General features: G+C 54.8%; 8 protein-coding genes across 8 annotated transcripts, besides 11 other annotated features; all 8 read right to left on the bottom strand.

Moving 5' to 3' along the window:
- Positions 1–638: 638 nt before the first annotated feature.
- Positions 639–688: a sequence feature (A-rich).
- A 1-nt stretch (position 689) lies between these two features.
- On the bottom strand, positions 690–1,817 carry Tco025E_03653 (uncharacterized protein; the record flags this gene model as incomplete). Its single annotated transcript, XM_029370571.1, has 1 exon — positions 690–1,817. One exon carries the CDS (start codon positions 1,815–1,817, stop codon positions 690–692), a length of 1,128 nt encoding a protein of 375 aa, XP_029229302.1.
- A 316-nt stretch (positions 1,818–2,133) lies between these two features.
- Positions 2,134–2,160: a microsatellite.
- Positions 2,161–2,268: 108 nt separating this feature from the next.
- On the bottom strand, positions 2,269–4,182 carry Tco025E_03654 (uncharacterized protein; the record flags this gene model as incomplete). Its single annotated transcript, XM_029370572.1, has 1 exon — positions 2,269–4,182. The coding sequence occupies one exon, from the start codon at positions 4,180–4,182 to the stop codon at positions 2,269–2,271; it is 1,914 nt and encodes a 637-aa protein (XP_029229303.1).
- Positions 4,183–4,264: 82 nt separating this feature from the next.
- Positions 4,265–4,284: a microsatellite.
- Positions 4,285–4,408: 124 nt separating this feature from the next.
- Positions 4,409–4,440: a microsatellite.
- Positions 4,441–4,529: 89 nt separating this feature from the next.
- Tco025E_03655 (hydrolase of HD superfamily) lies at positions 4,530–5,111 on the bottom strand (the record flags this gene model as incomplete). The annotated part of the gene is made up of 1 exon (XM_029370573.1): positions 4,530–5,111. The coding sequence occupies one exon, from the start codon at positions 5,109–5,111 to the stop codon at positions 4,530–4,532; it is 582 nt and encodes a 193-aa protein (XP_029229304.1).
- A 431-nt stretch (positions 5,112–5,542) lies between these two features.
- Tco025E_03656 (uncharacterized protein) lies at positions 5,543–6,901 on the bottom strand (the record flags this gene model as incomplete). Its single annotated transcript, XM_029370574.1, has 1 exon — positions 5,543–6,901. One exon carries the CDS (start codon positions 6,899–6,901, stop codon positions 5,543–5,545), a length of 1,359 nt encoding a protein of 452 aa, XP_029229305.1.
- A 270-nt stretch (positions 6,902–7,171) lies between these two features.
- Tco025E_03657 (splicing factor 3B subunit 5) lies at positions 7,172–7,498 on the bottom strand (the record flags this gene model as incomplete). The annotated part of the gene is made up of 1 exon (XM_029370575.1): positions 7,172–7,498. One exon carries the CDS (start codon positions 7,496–7,498, stop codon positions 7,172–7,174), a length of 327 nt encoding a protein of 108 aa, XP_029229306.1.
- Positions 7,499–7,847: 349 nt separating this feature from the next.
- On the bottom strand, positions 7,848–10,049 carry Tco025E_03658 (uncharacterized protein; the record flags this gene model as incomplete). Its single annotated transcript, XM_029370576.1, has 1 exon — positions 7,848–10,049. The coding sequence occupies one exon, from the start codon at positions 10,047–10,049 to the stop codon at positions 7,848–7,850; it is 2,202 nt and encodes a 733-aa protein (XP_029229307.1).
- A 221-nt stretch (positions 10,050–10,270) lies between these two features.
- Positions 10,271–10,332: a sequence feature (GA-rich).
- A 152-nt stretch (positions 10,333–10,484) lies between these two features.
- Tco025E_03659 (TPR domain protein) lies at positions 10,485–11,498 on the bottom strand (the record flags this gene model as incomplete). Its single annotated transcript, XM_029370577.1, has 1 exon — positions 10,485–11,498. One exon carries the CDS (start codon positions 11,496–11,498, stop codon positions 10,485–10,487), a length of 1,014 nt encoding a protein of 337 aa, XP_029229308.1.
- A 153-nt stretch (positions 11,499–11,651) lies between these two features.
- Positions 11,652–11,694: a sequence feature (GA-rich).
- A 128-nt stretch (positions 11,695–11,822) lies between these two features.
- Positions 11,823–11,866: a sequence feature (A-rich).
- Positions 11,867–11,998: 132 nt separating this feature from the next.
- On the bottom strand, positions 11,999–12,784 carry Tco025E_03660 (uncharacterized protein; the record flags this gene model as incomplete). Its single annotated transcript, XM_029370578.1, has 1 exon — positions 11,999–12,784. One exon carries the CDS (start codon positions 12,782–12,784, stop codon positions 11,999–12,001), a length of 786 nt encoding a protein of 261 aa, XP_029229309.1.
- Positions 12,785–12,801: a microsatellite.
- A 111-nt stretch (positions 12,802–12,912) lies between these two features.
- Positions 12,913–12,935: a microsatellite.
- Positions 12,935–12,953: a microsatellite.
- Positions 12,954–12,980: a sequence feature (A-rich).
- The last annotated feature ends 52 nt before the right edge of the window (positions 12,981–13,032 follow it).

The raw sequence follows: 13,032 nt of genomic DNA on the forward strand, positions 1-13,032 counted from the left end.
TGTGCCACTTGTCTTTTTTTCCTGCTTATTATTTAACTTCGCTTTACCCTCTATGCTGCTGGCCCTCAATTTATCCCTCACCCGCCCCACTCCCCTCGCAACTCTCCCTGGCAATGGCAAAAGGTGCAGCCATCTATACATCGCAGCGCAAGCACTCATGTACACCAAGGAAGAAAAAAAACACAAGTCGGGGAACCAAAAAAAAAAAAGAATGCTTCGGTGAAAAAAAAATGGAAAGAAAAGGGCACGAAACGAATGAGCACTTCACTTCTGCTTCACTTATCCCTCGCTCCATTGCTCCTTCACCTCGAGCTGCGCTCATCGATTCGCTGTGCCTTCATCTCCTTTTATCCGAATTATGGTCCCCTTCGCCTTCAATCGGGCCCTGTTGTAGCCCCGAGTTTGCTAACCTTTCGCTACATTTGTTTTTTCCGTTGCTTGACAATGTTGGGGTGTGCCGCGGTTCCTGTCGGTGTCTTCGCTTGTCCTTGGGCTTGATTGCTTGTTTTTGTTGTGCGCGTCGGCGTTTTCTCTCGCTTGGCCGGGCAGTACAACGGCTGGCCACCGGGTGGGATCGTACCCCACTTAGCGGCTGGCCATCGCGCACAAGTTAGCTTCCAAAAACAAGAATAATGGAAAAAAAAATAACTAAATAAATACAAGAAAGAAAAAACAAAAACAAAATAAACTCATTCAACAACACGAGCCGGGCTTTCGTCCGTGACGTCGTACACGAGTTTCCTCGGTGAACACTGTCTCGATCGTTCTTCGGCAGCGGATTCAATGTATGGAGCCGTCTCCGTCCTGCAGTTCATACGGCGCGAGGAAATGCTTTGAGGCGACATCGCCCCAGTGCCCCCTCGGCCTTTTGGTTGCCGCTCCCCATTCGGGCGGCGAGAAAGCGGTGTGCCAAGGGGCGGCGGCTTCGGTGGCGACGCCTGTTGTCGTTTGCTGCTTTTGCCTTGCAGAACTACACGATCAGCGTGAGCGCCGACGACCCCGTTCCCCGGCACGCCCTTGTTTGAAGTGACGGAGATGACGGGACGGTGCGGCGGCACCGCCTGCTCCTTTGGCCTCGTGCCGAGGCCACTCTCAGTTCGCTTGCCGCCTGGTGCTCCAGGCGTAGACCCCACGGCGGTTGACACCGCACGCGGCTGGACGTTGGGCGTCTTTCTACAGTACATGGGCACTTTTCCGTTGGCATGCGGAGTGGAAAACAGCTGCACTTTGTCACTTGACCCGGTGCATCGGCGCAGCACAGAAGAGGCAACATTGCGTGCAGGCGTCGACGAACGACTTCGCATCGCGCCATCCCGTGGGGTGTCGTTTCGGCTCTCCATCGCACGCAACGGCGTCCTAGAATAGGACCGTTTACTCGCGTGGAACGGGATACCCCTACTCTCGCACAGAAGTTCATGCAGTTTAGTGCATCGTGCCTCGTCCTCTCGCATACGGTGCAGAAACCCCTCCACCTGTTTTGGGTTGGTGGGAGGAGGAGTCGGAGGTCTGCTTGTGAATCGGCGGAACATGTCACCATTTGTTGAGTTGTTCCTCATCAGAGCAGGCCTTGGGAAGGAGGACGCTGGCTTTTGCCTTGTCGCACTAGCATTGGAGACTGACGTCACAGTCTGCGTTTTTCTGGCGCCGCCAACGCTGCCAGTTCGCTTGCAAAACAGCGACTTTTCCGCACCTGCCGGCCTCAGCGACGACACACTTGGCTCTCTCCGCACAACGTGTGCGACACGTCTTTTGGGGGTCGTCCCTGACATCGGGTTGGAGGGAGGCTTCGGCAGGTCGCCGCCCCCTTCGTCGTGCATCTCCGCGCCGGTAATTCTTCACTGCGGCTGCGACGACGCCGGAAAAAAATCAGGTGGGGCGCTTGTCTGTGGAAGCGCTCACTCCCCGTCTTTTTGCTTGTGCTGTTGGTCCCGTGAAACTCGAGCTTCTGCTCGGCCGCCCCCCGCTTGTGCGTCCCCTCGGCAGAAATTAGTTTTTCCCGCTGGGCGTGTGTGTTTGCGTACAATGGCTCTTGCTGCCGAGCCGCAACGAGCACAAGAGGCAGGAGAGCAAAAAGTAAGGAGGAGCCCAAACAAGAAAACGACAGCAATCACTTGGAAAAGAACGAGGGAACAGAACAACAACGACAACAACAAAAACGACGTCGTGCGGCGCCACGGTGAGGCGGCAAAAGACGAAACAGAGCAACAACAACAAGAAAAAAAAAGGGGGAGGCTTTACTCGAGGGAAGATGTCCCACGGAATGCACGCTTACGAGAGAGCCACCGCCAGTCGAACGGCCAGGTTGCATAGCTGAGGCATACTCCACGCCGCACACACCTCTTCCAGGGAGCGAAACGCCCAGCGCGACTCCTCCGCTGTCACCTCCTTTGCGCCTGTATCCGCCATGCCGCCGTGCAGATGGCTGGTGCTGGCATCGTGTTGCAGCAGGAGAACAAAGTACAGCCTTCCTCCGTCCATGTCACTATCGCTGCGCACCACATAAAACACGGAAACATCATTCGTAAACCGTGCTCTCCGCTGCGTTGATCCAGCCACCTGAAAGACAACAGTCCGGAGCAGCATTGACTCCTGCTGCGCACGCTTCATTGCATTCTCCGACAGTCGAGAACTGGGACACACAAAATTCAGCACCCAGTGCTCCATGCCTTGTCGACCCGCCACATCGTCCGCGCAGGTGGTGACGGTGCAACGATTGCGTTGCCATGCGCGCGCCCCTGGACGCTGAGTACAGTCCGTAATCAAAAACAACGTGGCACGGGGTCGCTCATGGGTGATCTCCCACAATGCTTCTGCCAGTGTGTGGGAACCAAGCGTGTCCAAGAAGCCGCTTTCACTACCCTCAGCGCCAGCATAATTTAAATCAAACGGCAAAGGAAACTCACTATGACTTGCTTGCGGTGGCGCATCCTCCGCGAAGCGTGCCGCCGACTCCCCTCGTGCCAGGGACACGACCCTTGACCGCGACTGTGGGCCCGCAGCCGCGGGGTCCACCGACACGCTCGAGGCCGACGTCACCGCCCTCCTACGCAGAACCGAGACCACCTCTGTCGCAGCAGAATTGCCGGTCAAATCCGCACGTTCTTCCTGTCTCCTCCCGAAGGAAGAGTCCGCATGGGAGAGCCTGCGGCCCACCACGGGTTGTAACCCGCCGTGGCTCGCCACCCCTGCGGCTCCCGCCTCCTTCTGGGCGTGACGGGAGAGGCTCCCAAGGGGCGTGGCTACGAAGCAGCTCTGAAAGAGCAGTGTTAGGCGTCCGTACAGGCACCACACGAGGTGCTGGAGGATCCAAGAAAAGGGGCAAAGCAGAAATGACTTTGCGTGCCTCTCCGTGTGGGAGGGGATTTGGCCCAAACCGCAATGATCCCAGAAACTGTGTGAAAGGTTAAGATCAGAAAACTGATACGAGAGGCAGCTCTCACGAAGCGCATCCGACAATAGTCCCTCTTGTTCCCAGATGCCCTGAAGTTCCCCCATCTCCCTCAGCGCCTCAGACGCCTTGTGCATATTCCGCACGACGGCCATAACATCAAAGCGCACGGCAGAATTGAGCATCATTTCCGCGACGCACTCCAATAACACCGTGCGCATGGAGAGAGCATGCTGCAGTACAAATAATAAATATGTAAAGGGCGACGTGTTCCCCGCCTGAATCGCGGCCAAGGTCCGCTTCGCCTGTTCCTGCACCGCTCGAAGCCATCCAAGAGGAGTATCTTCGCGTAACACTTCCGACCAGCGAACAGCAAAAATGTGAGGCGGGACAAATTGTGGTGACGATCGTGGATAATTGACGACAAATAATAGGGCCCACAGGGCACGGAACCGCTTCAAATCGGTGATGTACGATAATGCTGCCGTCACGTCTTCACTTCGCAGAAACTCCTCCGCATCCCCGGGAAACTCAGCGGCAAGTCTTTTCGAGGCGGCCTCACTCCTCTGAAAGGCCACTTCAAACTCCGCATCGCTTCGAATCATCGACTGCGTGAGAAACAAAAGGGCATGCACCGCCTCGTTCAGCTTGAAGGGAAGTGAAGTGAAGCAGGGGGTAAGCGATAGCCGCGCGCCTACACTGCTCACCACCGCCTCCTGCACCACAACTCTCAGTCCTCTATCGGAGAGGGCCCTCAGTATGCGTGCATGAACGTCCGCATTCCTCAACCCCATAGCTTAAAATAAGAGGCACACATGCAACGACAAGAGAAGCATGAAAAGAAGGTAGAAAGCGATAGCCAAACAAACGAAGAGCAATAATAATAATAATAATAAACACTTAGCGTTCAATATGCAATCCAAGAAAAAGAAACGACGCAATACATATGCATACGGGAATAATAGTATTGTGACGCCCCATAGGCGAGGGGAAAAGAGAGAAAGAGAGAAAGCGTGCGTGTATACGTATATATATATATATATATACATGTACCACTGCACCAGCGATTTGGCCCCACTAGTCTCACCCACGCTAACCCCTCAAGCAACAAAGAGTTCATGCGTTACGCCCAACACCGTCCTCACTTTGGTCTTTCCTCTCCCTTTTCCCTTTGCCTTACGGAGGGTCGAGTACGCAGGAGGGTTTCATAAATGCCCCGCGCCCACGGGTGCTGGATCTTCTCCCCCGAAAGAAAAAATGAACTTAAATCTTTCTCAGGGTGAGCCAGCTCATACGCATGCGCCTGTGTGACCATCTCCAAAAGATCCACGTCCTTGAGAAACCGCGCTTCTGGTGAGCTTTGCGCCTCGTACTCCTCCCAAAGCTGCAGTAGCTCCCCCGACAATGGGACTTCGTTTCCCAACAAGCCACTAAGATGTGAAACAGCCGCCTTTTCTCGACGGTACTTCTCCTCCTTGGAAACACTCATTTTTGGGGAGATGTCACCAACGATGCTCTCCCCCATGTCGTGGCAGAGCGCCATACGGATCAGTTTATTTCGTTCCAGTGACTTGTCAGGGCAGAGCATACACATGACTGCAGCGCGGTACATGTGGTCTGACACCGACTCTGGGTTTGGAATGCCATTCTCAACCCAACCCGTGCGTTCCGTTTCCTTCAGCTTTCCGAGGGTGTGCAGAAAGGTGATTGTATCCGCCGTCATTGCAACACACAGGACACGGGGGCAATCGCTTTTGTGCGGTGGGGGGTCGAGTGTCGTGCAAGAGCCAACAACGCACACATACAGAAAACAAGAAAAAAAGAAAAAAGGGTGCCAGACAGCAACCAGCGACGTCATTGCCATGATGGGTAATGTGTGGTGTATGCCTGCTTGCGTCATGGCGGGTCAGCGCAGCGAACCAGCACCTGCCTTGAAGTACAGCGGCGAACAATACTGTGATGAAACATAGCGGACTTTTCCCTCTCACACACACCCACCCTCAGTTCCTGTGACAAAAAAAAAAAACGCGGAGGCAGCAGCGACAACATACTCTCATTGTCTCTTACTCTCTCTGACAAACTCATGACTTCACCCCAAACGCCACTACCCAATACAAACAGCCACACACGAGGTTAGCCGCCTTCGTCCTCGTTTTACTGTCGTGCTACGAATGAAGCTGGATTGCCATGGGCGTCAAGGAGAGGCTCATCGTAGCCAATTGCTTTTCTTAGTGTAACACCGCGGAACGCCTTCATTTCACGCAAAAGTTTGCCGTCAGCGGTCTCATACACGGCCTGCGCTTCGTCCCCCTCCTGCACCTTTGGTGCCACCGCGGTAAACTCAACATGCACGTCTGAATGAAACTCCCGCATATAACTCCACTTTTTGATGCGTTCAAAGACGGCACGATCAGGCTTCCCACCCTCTATCACCACATCAATCTGCGTCATTTTCTGAGAGGCACCAAACACACGGCGCCAACGTGGACGATCCACTGTGCGGACAAAGACCTTGGTTATCGATTCATACTCAAAGAGAAGAAGATGCAACTCCAACTGTGCCACAGGTGGAATCCTTGGCCTATGACAAAGCAACTCCTCTAGTTGAAAAGGTTCGATGCGCTTCATAACGAGTTTTGTCGTGTCGAATCCACAAAGAAAGCTTCGATCAAATATATCTTCCTCCACACCATTAGTTCTGCGCTTCAGGTCTGTGTTTCGCTCCTTGGGTCGCATGCTTCGCTGCTTGGCAAGCTCCACCATTTCCGGATAGGTGATGAACTTGCTGGTACGCTGACCAGGATTGACTAGGATGCCAAACTGAGATACTCGCAACGCCACAGTGGCAAGGGCGCTAAAGTGCTGCATACTCCCAACAGCCGTCACTGGAAAGGGCAATTGACAAAACTCCTCGAATCGAGTGCCCATCCTGGGAATGGGAAACCAGCAGGACTCAAAGACGTCCACCCTACAAAAATAGTGATCAAGATACTCTTCCATTGAGAAGACTGGTAGAACGAGCATCCCATTAGGCATCTGCATTAACACAGGAAGCCGCCTCTCCTCACACTCGTCTAAATTAATCCACAACTTCTTCCCCTTGGGAAAGACGTCGGTGGGATCCTTCTGCAGCTCACAGCACATCTCTGTGGTACGAAGAAAGAGGCACACCTCCTTCCACGCCTCGTGATTGGGTCCCTCATTGTGTACTGCGTCCAATGCAGCTCGTAAGCGATCCAACTTGGAATGGTTCTTCATGTTTTGATTGCTGCCCATAATCTCTTTGGTCATGTGCATCCGCTGCTCCTCCGGCACATAGGGCGGGTCATCGAGCGTGACATTGTGCGCATCCGCCCCAAAAAGCGCCACGGCATCTTTCAACCTATCCGGCGCCGCGGGCTGTATACGATAACCCTTGTTCGGAATCCGCCCCTGAAAGCACCGCTGAGTTCTTGCTGCAGCAAATTGAGAGAATACGCTCGGCGGCAAAAGCGCTGACGGGCGATGCCACATGGCTTCCCTCTCTACACGGCGTTAGGTAATATATACGTTCCTCCTGTGTGTGGGTGTGTGGCTGCAGTAGAGAGAGACAGCATGCGGGAGGAAAGTGACAGCGTACACCACGAAAAAGTGTTGTAGACACGTGAAAACAGAGAGACAGGAAGAAGAAAAATAAAAAGGAAGCAGCCTTTTCTGGTGTTAAATCCCCGCGAAAACAATCAAACTCGCACACATTCACGCACAGACAGTGGCTCCTCAAAGGTGGGAAGACGCCACATTCTGTCAGGTGTTAGACCTTTCTCTCTTTCTAACTGGGTCTACGGCACGCTCCAAGAGAATACGCTCCATCCGCGCCGGAGCCGCGTTCTCCACCAGTGAAAGATACTCCAAACGGTCCCGATGTAAGATAAGACTCGCCAACGTGTCGCGGTGCTGATACCTTATCCACTCCTCCTTGGTGGTCTCCAGCGTCAGTGTTCCCTCGTTTCGAAGCAGCACCTGCTCAATGTGCGGCTGATACGCCAGCCCCGGGCGCACAAAAGGATCGCCCATTAAGGGAGTACTTGGCAGAAGCACCACTGCCCTTAACCGGAAAGGGGTGACACGCATTGAACACGGAGATGGAAAGGGAGAAGAAAAGAAAATGGGAAAGAAAAAAAAAGAGAGAAAGGGTAAAACATGCAAAAACAAAAAATAATAATAATAAAAAGGTCAATAAGGGAAAACATTAAAACAGAGACACTCACAAACCAAGGCAGAGAAGACGCAACACACTTCTAATGAGTGTGCATGTGCCGGCACAACATCACAGCAAAGGCCACAAACGCCCCTTCCCCCTCATTACCATAGGTAGTACATGTAAAGGATGGAAACAAGAAAAATATTAAGAAAATACGCGTTGCGCGCTGCGCCATCTAAGGGAGGTAATCTACTTCAATCACGAAGCTTTAAGCAAAGATTAGTCTATTGCCACAAAAACAGTCCCTGCACCAAGGACTTGTTCCACTTCCTTTAGAATCTTCTGACGGGTTAGGTGGCGCTGCTTCGCCGTTGAGTAATCCACGCCGCGTGTGCTGCCAGGAATAGACACGTTCTGTGCACGTCTTCTCAGTGAAGTGGATAAGGAGGAAACCTCGCCCCCATGGGAAGCGGAACCGTGCCGCTTACTCGGTCGTGTCGGCGAAGCCGTAGCAGAACGCTTCGAAGGGGTGGCAATCAATGCTTCCAACTCAGCCACAATCTCCTCCGGTCGCTTCGCGCTCGGTGTGCTTCCACCCTCCTCTGTGATACTCGAGACCTCTACACTTCCCGGGCTCCACGACCGTTCCTGCGCTTCGTGCGCGTTGGACACCTCGCGTGGGATGCTACGCTGTCTTGCCAGAAGCTCTTCCCGCCTTTGGCGCAGCATGGTCTCGTGCCGCTCTGGGGACCGGCGCCCCGGTTCGCTAGCAGCTCGCTCAGCGGTTCGCCGCCTAACCTCCTGCAGCGCCGTCGACGGCGTCACATGTCGTTCGTGTTGGCGGGGGCACGGCCCACAGCTCTGCAGACCATTAGAGGCTCCGCCTGACGAGCGCCTGCCGAGCGTCAGCGATGATGCCCGCCGGTCGGATGATGAACTCGACGGCACATCATCCTTCTTCCCTGCCTTCTGCTTCCTCGCCAAAGGAGTTGCATGCGCTGAATTCGACCGCTGCAGGTTGCCAGGCAACGTGGCTGCAGCCTCCACCCGACGCGGAGCTAACGAGGAGGACGCTGAAAGTAGTAGCGGAGGTTCATCAGCGACTGACGTGACATGGGCCCACTTCGGATTTCCCCATGGCTGGGGTCCATTCAACTGCTCAAACCGCATAAGACTCTCTACAAAAGCCGTCTTGCTAATCTCATCGGCGTCGCTAAAGCTCGCAGCCAAAGCCACAACAATACCGGAGTCCTCCGGGAACAGTTCACGTACCTGTCTCTTTACCTCGGCCAGGTGAACAGAGGCGGAATTTTCCGAGGAAGCGTACTTACTGAAAAGGGCACGACAGCGGATTTCACGGAGTTCATCCTCCGGCAAATGCTGCGGCACTTTGTGCTCCGACGCAGGCGGCGAACTCGACGTCGCGGAAGAATGACGAATGTGGTTGCAGCTGCGGTGTTGACCCCGCTGTGTTTGTGGCACGCGGCGAAACTTTGACGGAGAGGGCCTTGTTACACCCTGGACGTGCTCACGCCGCGCGGCCTCCCGGTGGCGGTCCGCGTTCTCTTGCCAGTTCCACAATCGCAAGGCCAACGCCTCCGCGGCATCGTTTGAAATCTGAAAGTCGCCAATCACGCCGTTGTCAAATGCCTCTTCTAAAATTCGTTCGCGAAGCTGTTGCCTTATCAGGCGGCGGCCCCCTTCAAAGAACAAACGCTCCCCCGCATCATTGAAGGGTTCACTTTTTCGACGCATCGCCGTCATCTTTCTTGAGGTGGCTGCTAGCGTGGGATGAAACGTGCATCCAGCCATGGCGCGATCCATACGTTCCCGCTCGCGAAGAAGCGCGTTCTTGGCAAATTTTTCTCTTGTGTATTCAAGGCGCTCGAGTAGCGGCGCACACCCCGCGTTTCCAAGCTGCTTAGCAAATAAGGATATCTGTGGTTGAAACGTCATTTTTTCTTCACACTCCTTCTGCAGCCTCTCCTGTTCCACCTGTCTGTCCTCGCGGCGCTTCTTGCACCCCATCGCTGCCGCGTAGAGGCGCAGCCCCGCCCTCGTCGCGGTGGGAGACACAGCCCGTGGCGCGTGAGGCTTCTTCTGCGCCTTTTTCTCCTTCAACTGGTCCACATATTTCTTTTGCGACCTTGCCCTGGAAGCCGCCGTGGACACGTTGAGGCGTTCCAGAGCCTTTGGGTCAAACCGCCGTGGCTTCGGCCGTCGCGCTTGCTTTTGCGGCGCCTCCGCCTCCGCTTGCTCTTGTCGAGGGCGCCGTTGTTGTGCAGCCGCAGCGGGGCGTTGCGAACTCCCCCGCTCTGCCGCCTCCAGTGTGTTGCCCACCCCGTGGAGGCTCACGCCCCGGATCTCACGGAGGGCTGCAAGCAGGCGCCCCTCCTCCACGCCGACCTCTTCGTCGGAGGAGTCGTCAAAAAGATCGCCGTTCTCAATGACGATGCTCCGCGGGTTCGTCACGAGGCTCATCTTCGCGGCTCTGCGGCAACGCACCCCCTACCGCCACCACCGTGAAGAAATGCAGACACAAACACACAACTGGGCGTCGTGTTGCCGAGCGGGGAGGCAAGTGCGACAAGGACGACTCCTCGCAAGTCCGGGCAACCAAACCGTGCAGGTGTGCATGCATCCGTCCACGTCAGACAAGAAGAAGAAACCAGACAGAGAAAACATGAGGTGGAAAGCAAAGTAAAAAAAAAAAATTAAAAGTGAAAAACCGCAGCATCAAAAAAAAAGAAAAAATAAAAAAAAATCCGTCTTCAGTGGTGCCACCACACCCTGACTCCTTGCTTCCATTAACTTTTTGTTTGTTTGTTCGTTTGGACTTTCTCCGCGTGGAAGGAACTTCCTGCTGCTCTCTTGTTACTCGCTTACAGTACACCGCCTCCAGTTATTGCTCTCTCGTTAATCCTCGTCATCGCACGATTCCCACTCGCGCTTATCCATCTCTTCGCTCTCGTCGTCTGCGTCGTCGGCCCCTCCGTCCTCTGGCATGAGCAGCTCGATGGGGTTGGGATGATCCAAGTCGGCGATCTGCTCCACCGCCGCCGGGCCGCCCATCTCCTCCACCAACACGCCGATCGCCGCATCCACCTCCGCCAGCGCCTCCGCATCACCGTTAGACATTGTAAGCATGACGCGGGCTCGACGAAGCAGACGCGCGGAATCGACATATCGTTTACGCAGTCTCGCCGATTCTCCCAACAGAAACCAAATGTACGGGTTGTTGTCACCGAGCTGCAGGATCTCCAGCAGGAAGCGGTAGGCGTCGTCAGGTGACACTTGCATCAGCAGACGACTCAGCTCCACCTTGGAATCGTACGTGGGCTGATGTGCCTCACTGAGGAGGTGTGTTAAATCCACCGCGCGACGCAGAGACTGCAGCGCCTCTTCAGGGCGGTTTTGACTAAGACGCAGGGAGGCCTGCAACTGATGAGCTTCTACACTCCGTCCGTTGCACTTCAGCGCCTGCAGGATGGCCTCCTCGCAGCGTGGCTCCGCTTCGGGGGCGTAGCACAGGTCTGTTAAATATAGCTCAGCAATGGCGCAGTAAATCGTGGAAAGGGTTTCATTCAGAGTCTCCCGCCTCCTCTTTTTCCTGCATGAGTGAAGTTCCCCGCGAACTAGCTGCAGAGCACGTTGATAGCACTCCAGAGACTCTTCTGCCTCCGACAGCTGAGCCAGATTAAGGTACTTGACGTAACCGTGCTGCGGGTCCACCTCGATAGCGTGCTGCAGCATCTGCTTCGCCCGAGGAATATCCTGCACGTGGTGAATCATCAGCTCCGCGTACGCCTCCAGCACGTCAATGTTGTTTGGGCTGCGCGTCAAGGCGACCTCGAAAAACTCCTGTGCAGCCTTGCAGTTTCCCACATCCGTCGCATTCTGCGCCAATGCTAGGAGTGTGTTGACGTCCATCGCAACCGGGTTCGCACGGCGAGAAACACCACTACCCCGCTGTCACCACGCCTCCTACAGCCACGCCAGAGTGCAAAAAGAATGAGCGCAGGGGCGGCACTCGAAAGTTGCGCCACGGAAAAAAAAAACGATGCAAGCACAACAGGGCAAGTCAGAGAAGAAGAAAAAAAACATGAAGAGAAAGAAAGAAAGAAAGGGAGTGGGTAAGAGAGCGAGCAGGACGTCCCACAGCATGGGAAGCAAAACAGTGATAGCGAAAAAGTGCAACAGGCAACGCGACCGGAGCACAGCCTTCCCTTCCGCAAAGAGTGGAACAGCAAAAGCAACAATAACAATAACAAAAAAAAAGACAAACACAAATAAAAAAAAACACCCTCACCAGACAAGCGACAGGGCATCCAAATCTGTGTTTTCTCCCCTGCATTCTTGCCGCGGTTCTTCTCATTTGCGGTTTGGAAACTCTACATTGGAACTACCCGCCAAACAAAGGGGGGCGGCGGTCACGCATCCTCGTCGAAACGGCAAAACTGCTCGGCCAGCAGAAGTCGATCAAACATGTACGCAAGTTCCGCTTCGTAGTCTACCTCATTCTCGCTGTTTCGCGCCGCCTCGATGCGAAGGAGTCGCAAGTCGCGACGGGTGAGGTGGTACGGGGCGTTGGCGAGGGCGCCGCAGTAGCGATCAAGGGGAAGCAGACCTGTGGCTGCCTCGTCCGCGTACCGCAGGATGCGCAGAAACTCCTGCTCCACGTCCCGCCTCGACAGCCCATGAACGGTGGCGTCCTCGACGCTGCCCACCTCAAACTCGTGACGCGTCTGCTCAAAGAAAAGTACCGCACCACACGCCTCCTTAGCGAATGCGTTGTAGTCTACGGGGTCGCTCTCCGCTAGCGCCGTGGTCGTCATGACGTAGAGCGCCTGCGAGGGGGTAAGCTTACACGTCTCCAGAAGCGATTGCCTTATGGTTTGTATGGGCAGAACACCGGACGCACCGCTATCGAGTTCAGCAAACATCTTCACCAAACGCTGCGTCATTGCCTCACGCTCCTCGTCCTCCGCCGCATGAGCAAGGTGGGCAGGCGCGAGCTGCTGCGCCTGCAGCGGGTCCGATTCTAGCGCCAGCCGTTTAAAGTAATTGGCGCTCCACTGCAGCACGTCCTCAGGCTGGGCACGAAGCACCTCACGAGCGTATTCCTTGAGAACGTTGGGGAAGTTCGGAGGCAGATGTTGCCGCGGTTGGTAGCGATTCGCCAACGTCCGCTCACGGAATGTCTCCATCTCGTACATTATATATATATATATATCGAAGTTTTGCTTCGTTACTCTTTCCTTTCCCTTCCGCTCACGCTGTCCCCTCCGTGGGTCGTTCTCTCGCCCTCAGTAGTTGTCGTGACCGCTTCGACTTCGACGTCGGAGTGTGTGTGTGTGTGTGTGTGTGAGAGAGAGAGAGAGAGAGAAAGAAATAACAAAAAAAAAACAAAAAGGGCAACGGGGCCGGCGGAGACAGGACGAACACCAAGGGCAAGGAGGTGAAG

The sequence above is a fragment of the Trypanosoma conorhini genome, assembly GCF_003719485.1.
Source record: "Trypanosoma conorhini strain 025E chromosome Unknown Tco_14.4_contig_00169, whole genome shotgun sequence".
Taxonomy (NCBI): domain Eukaryota; phylum Euglenozoa; class Kinetoplastea; order Trypanosomatida; family Trypanosomatidae; genus Trypanosoma; species Trypanosoma conorhini.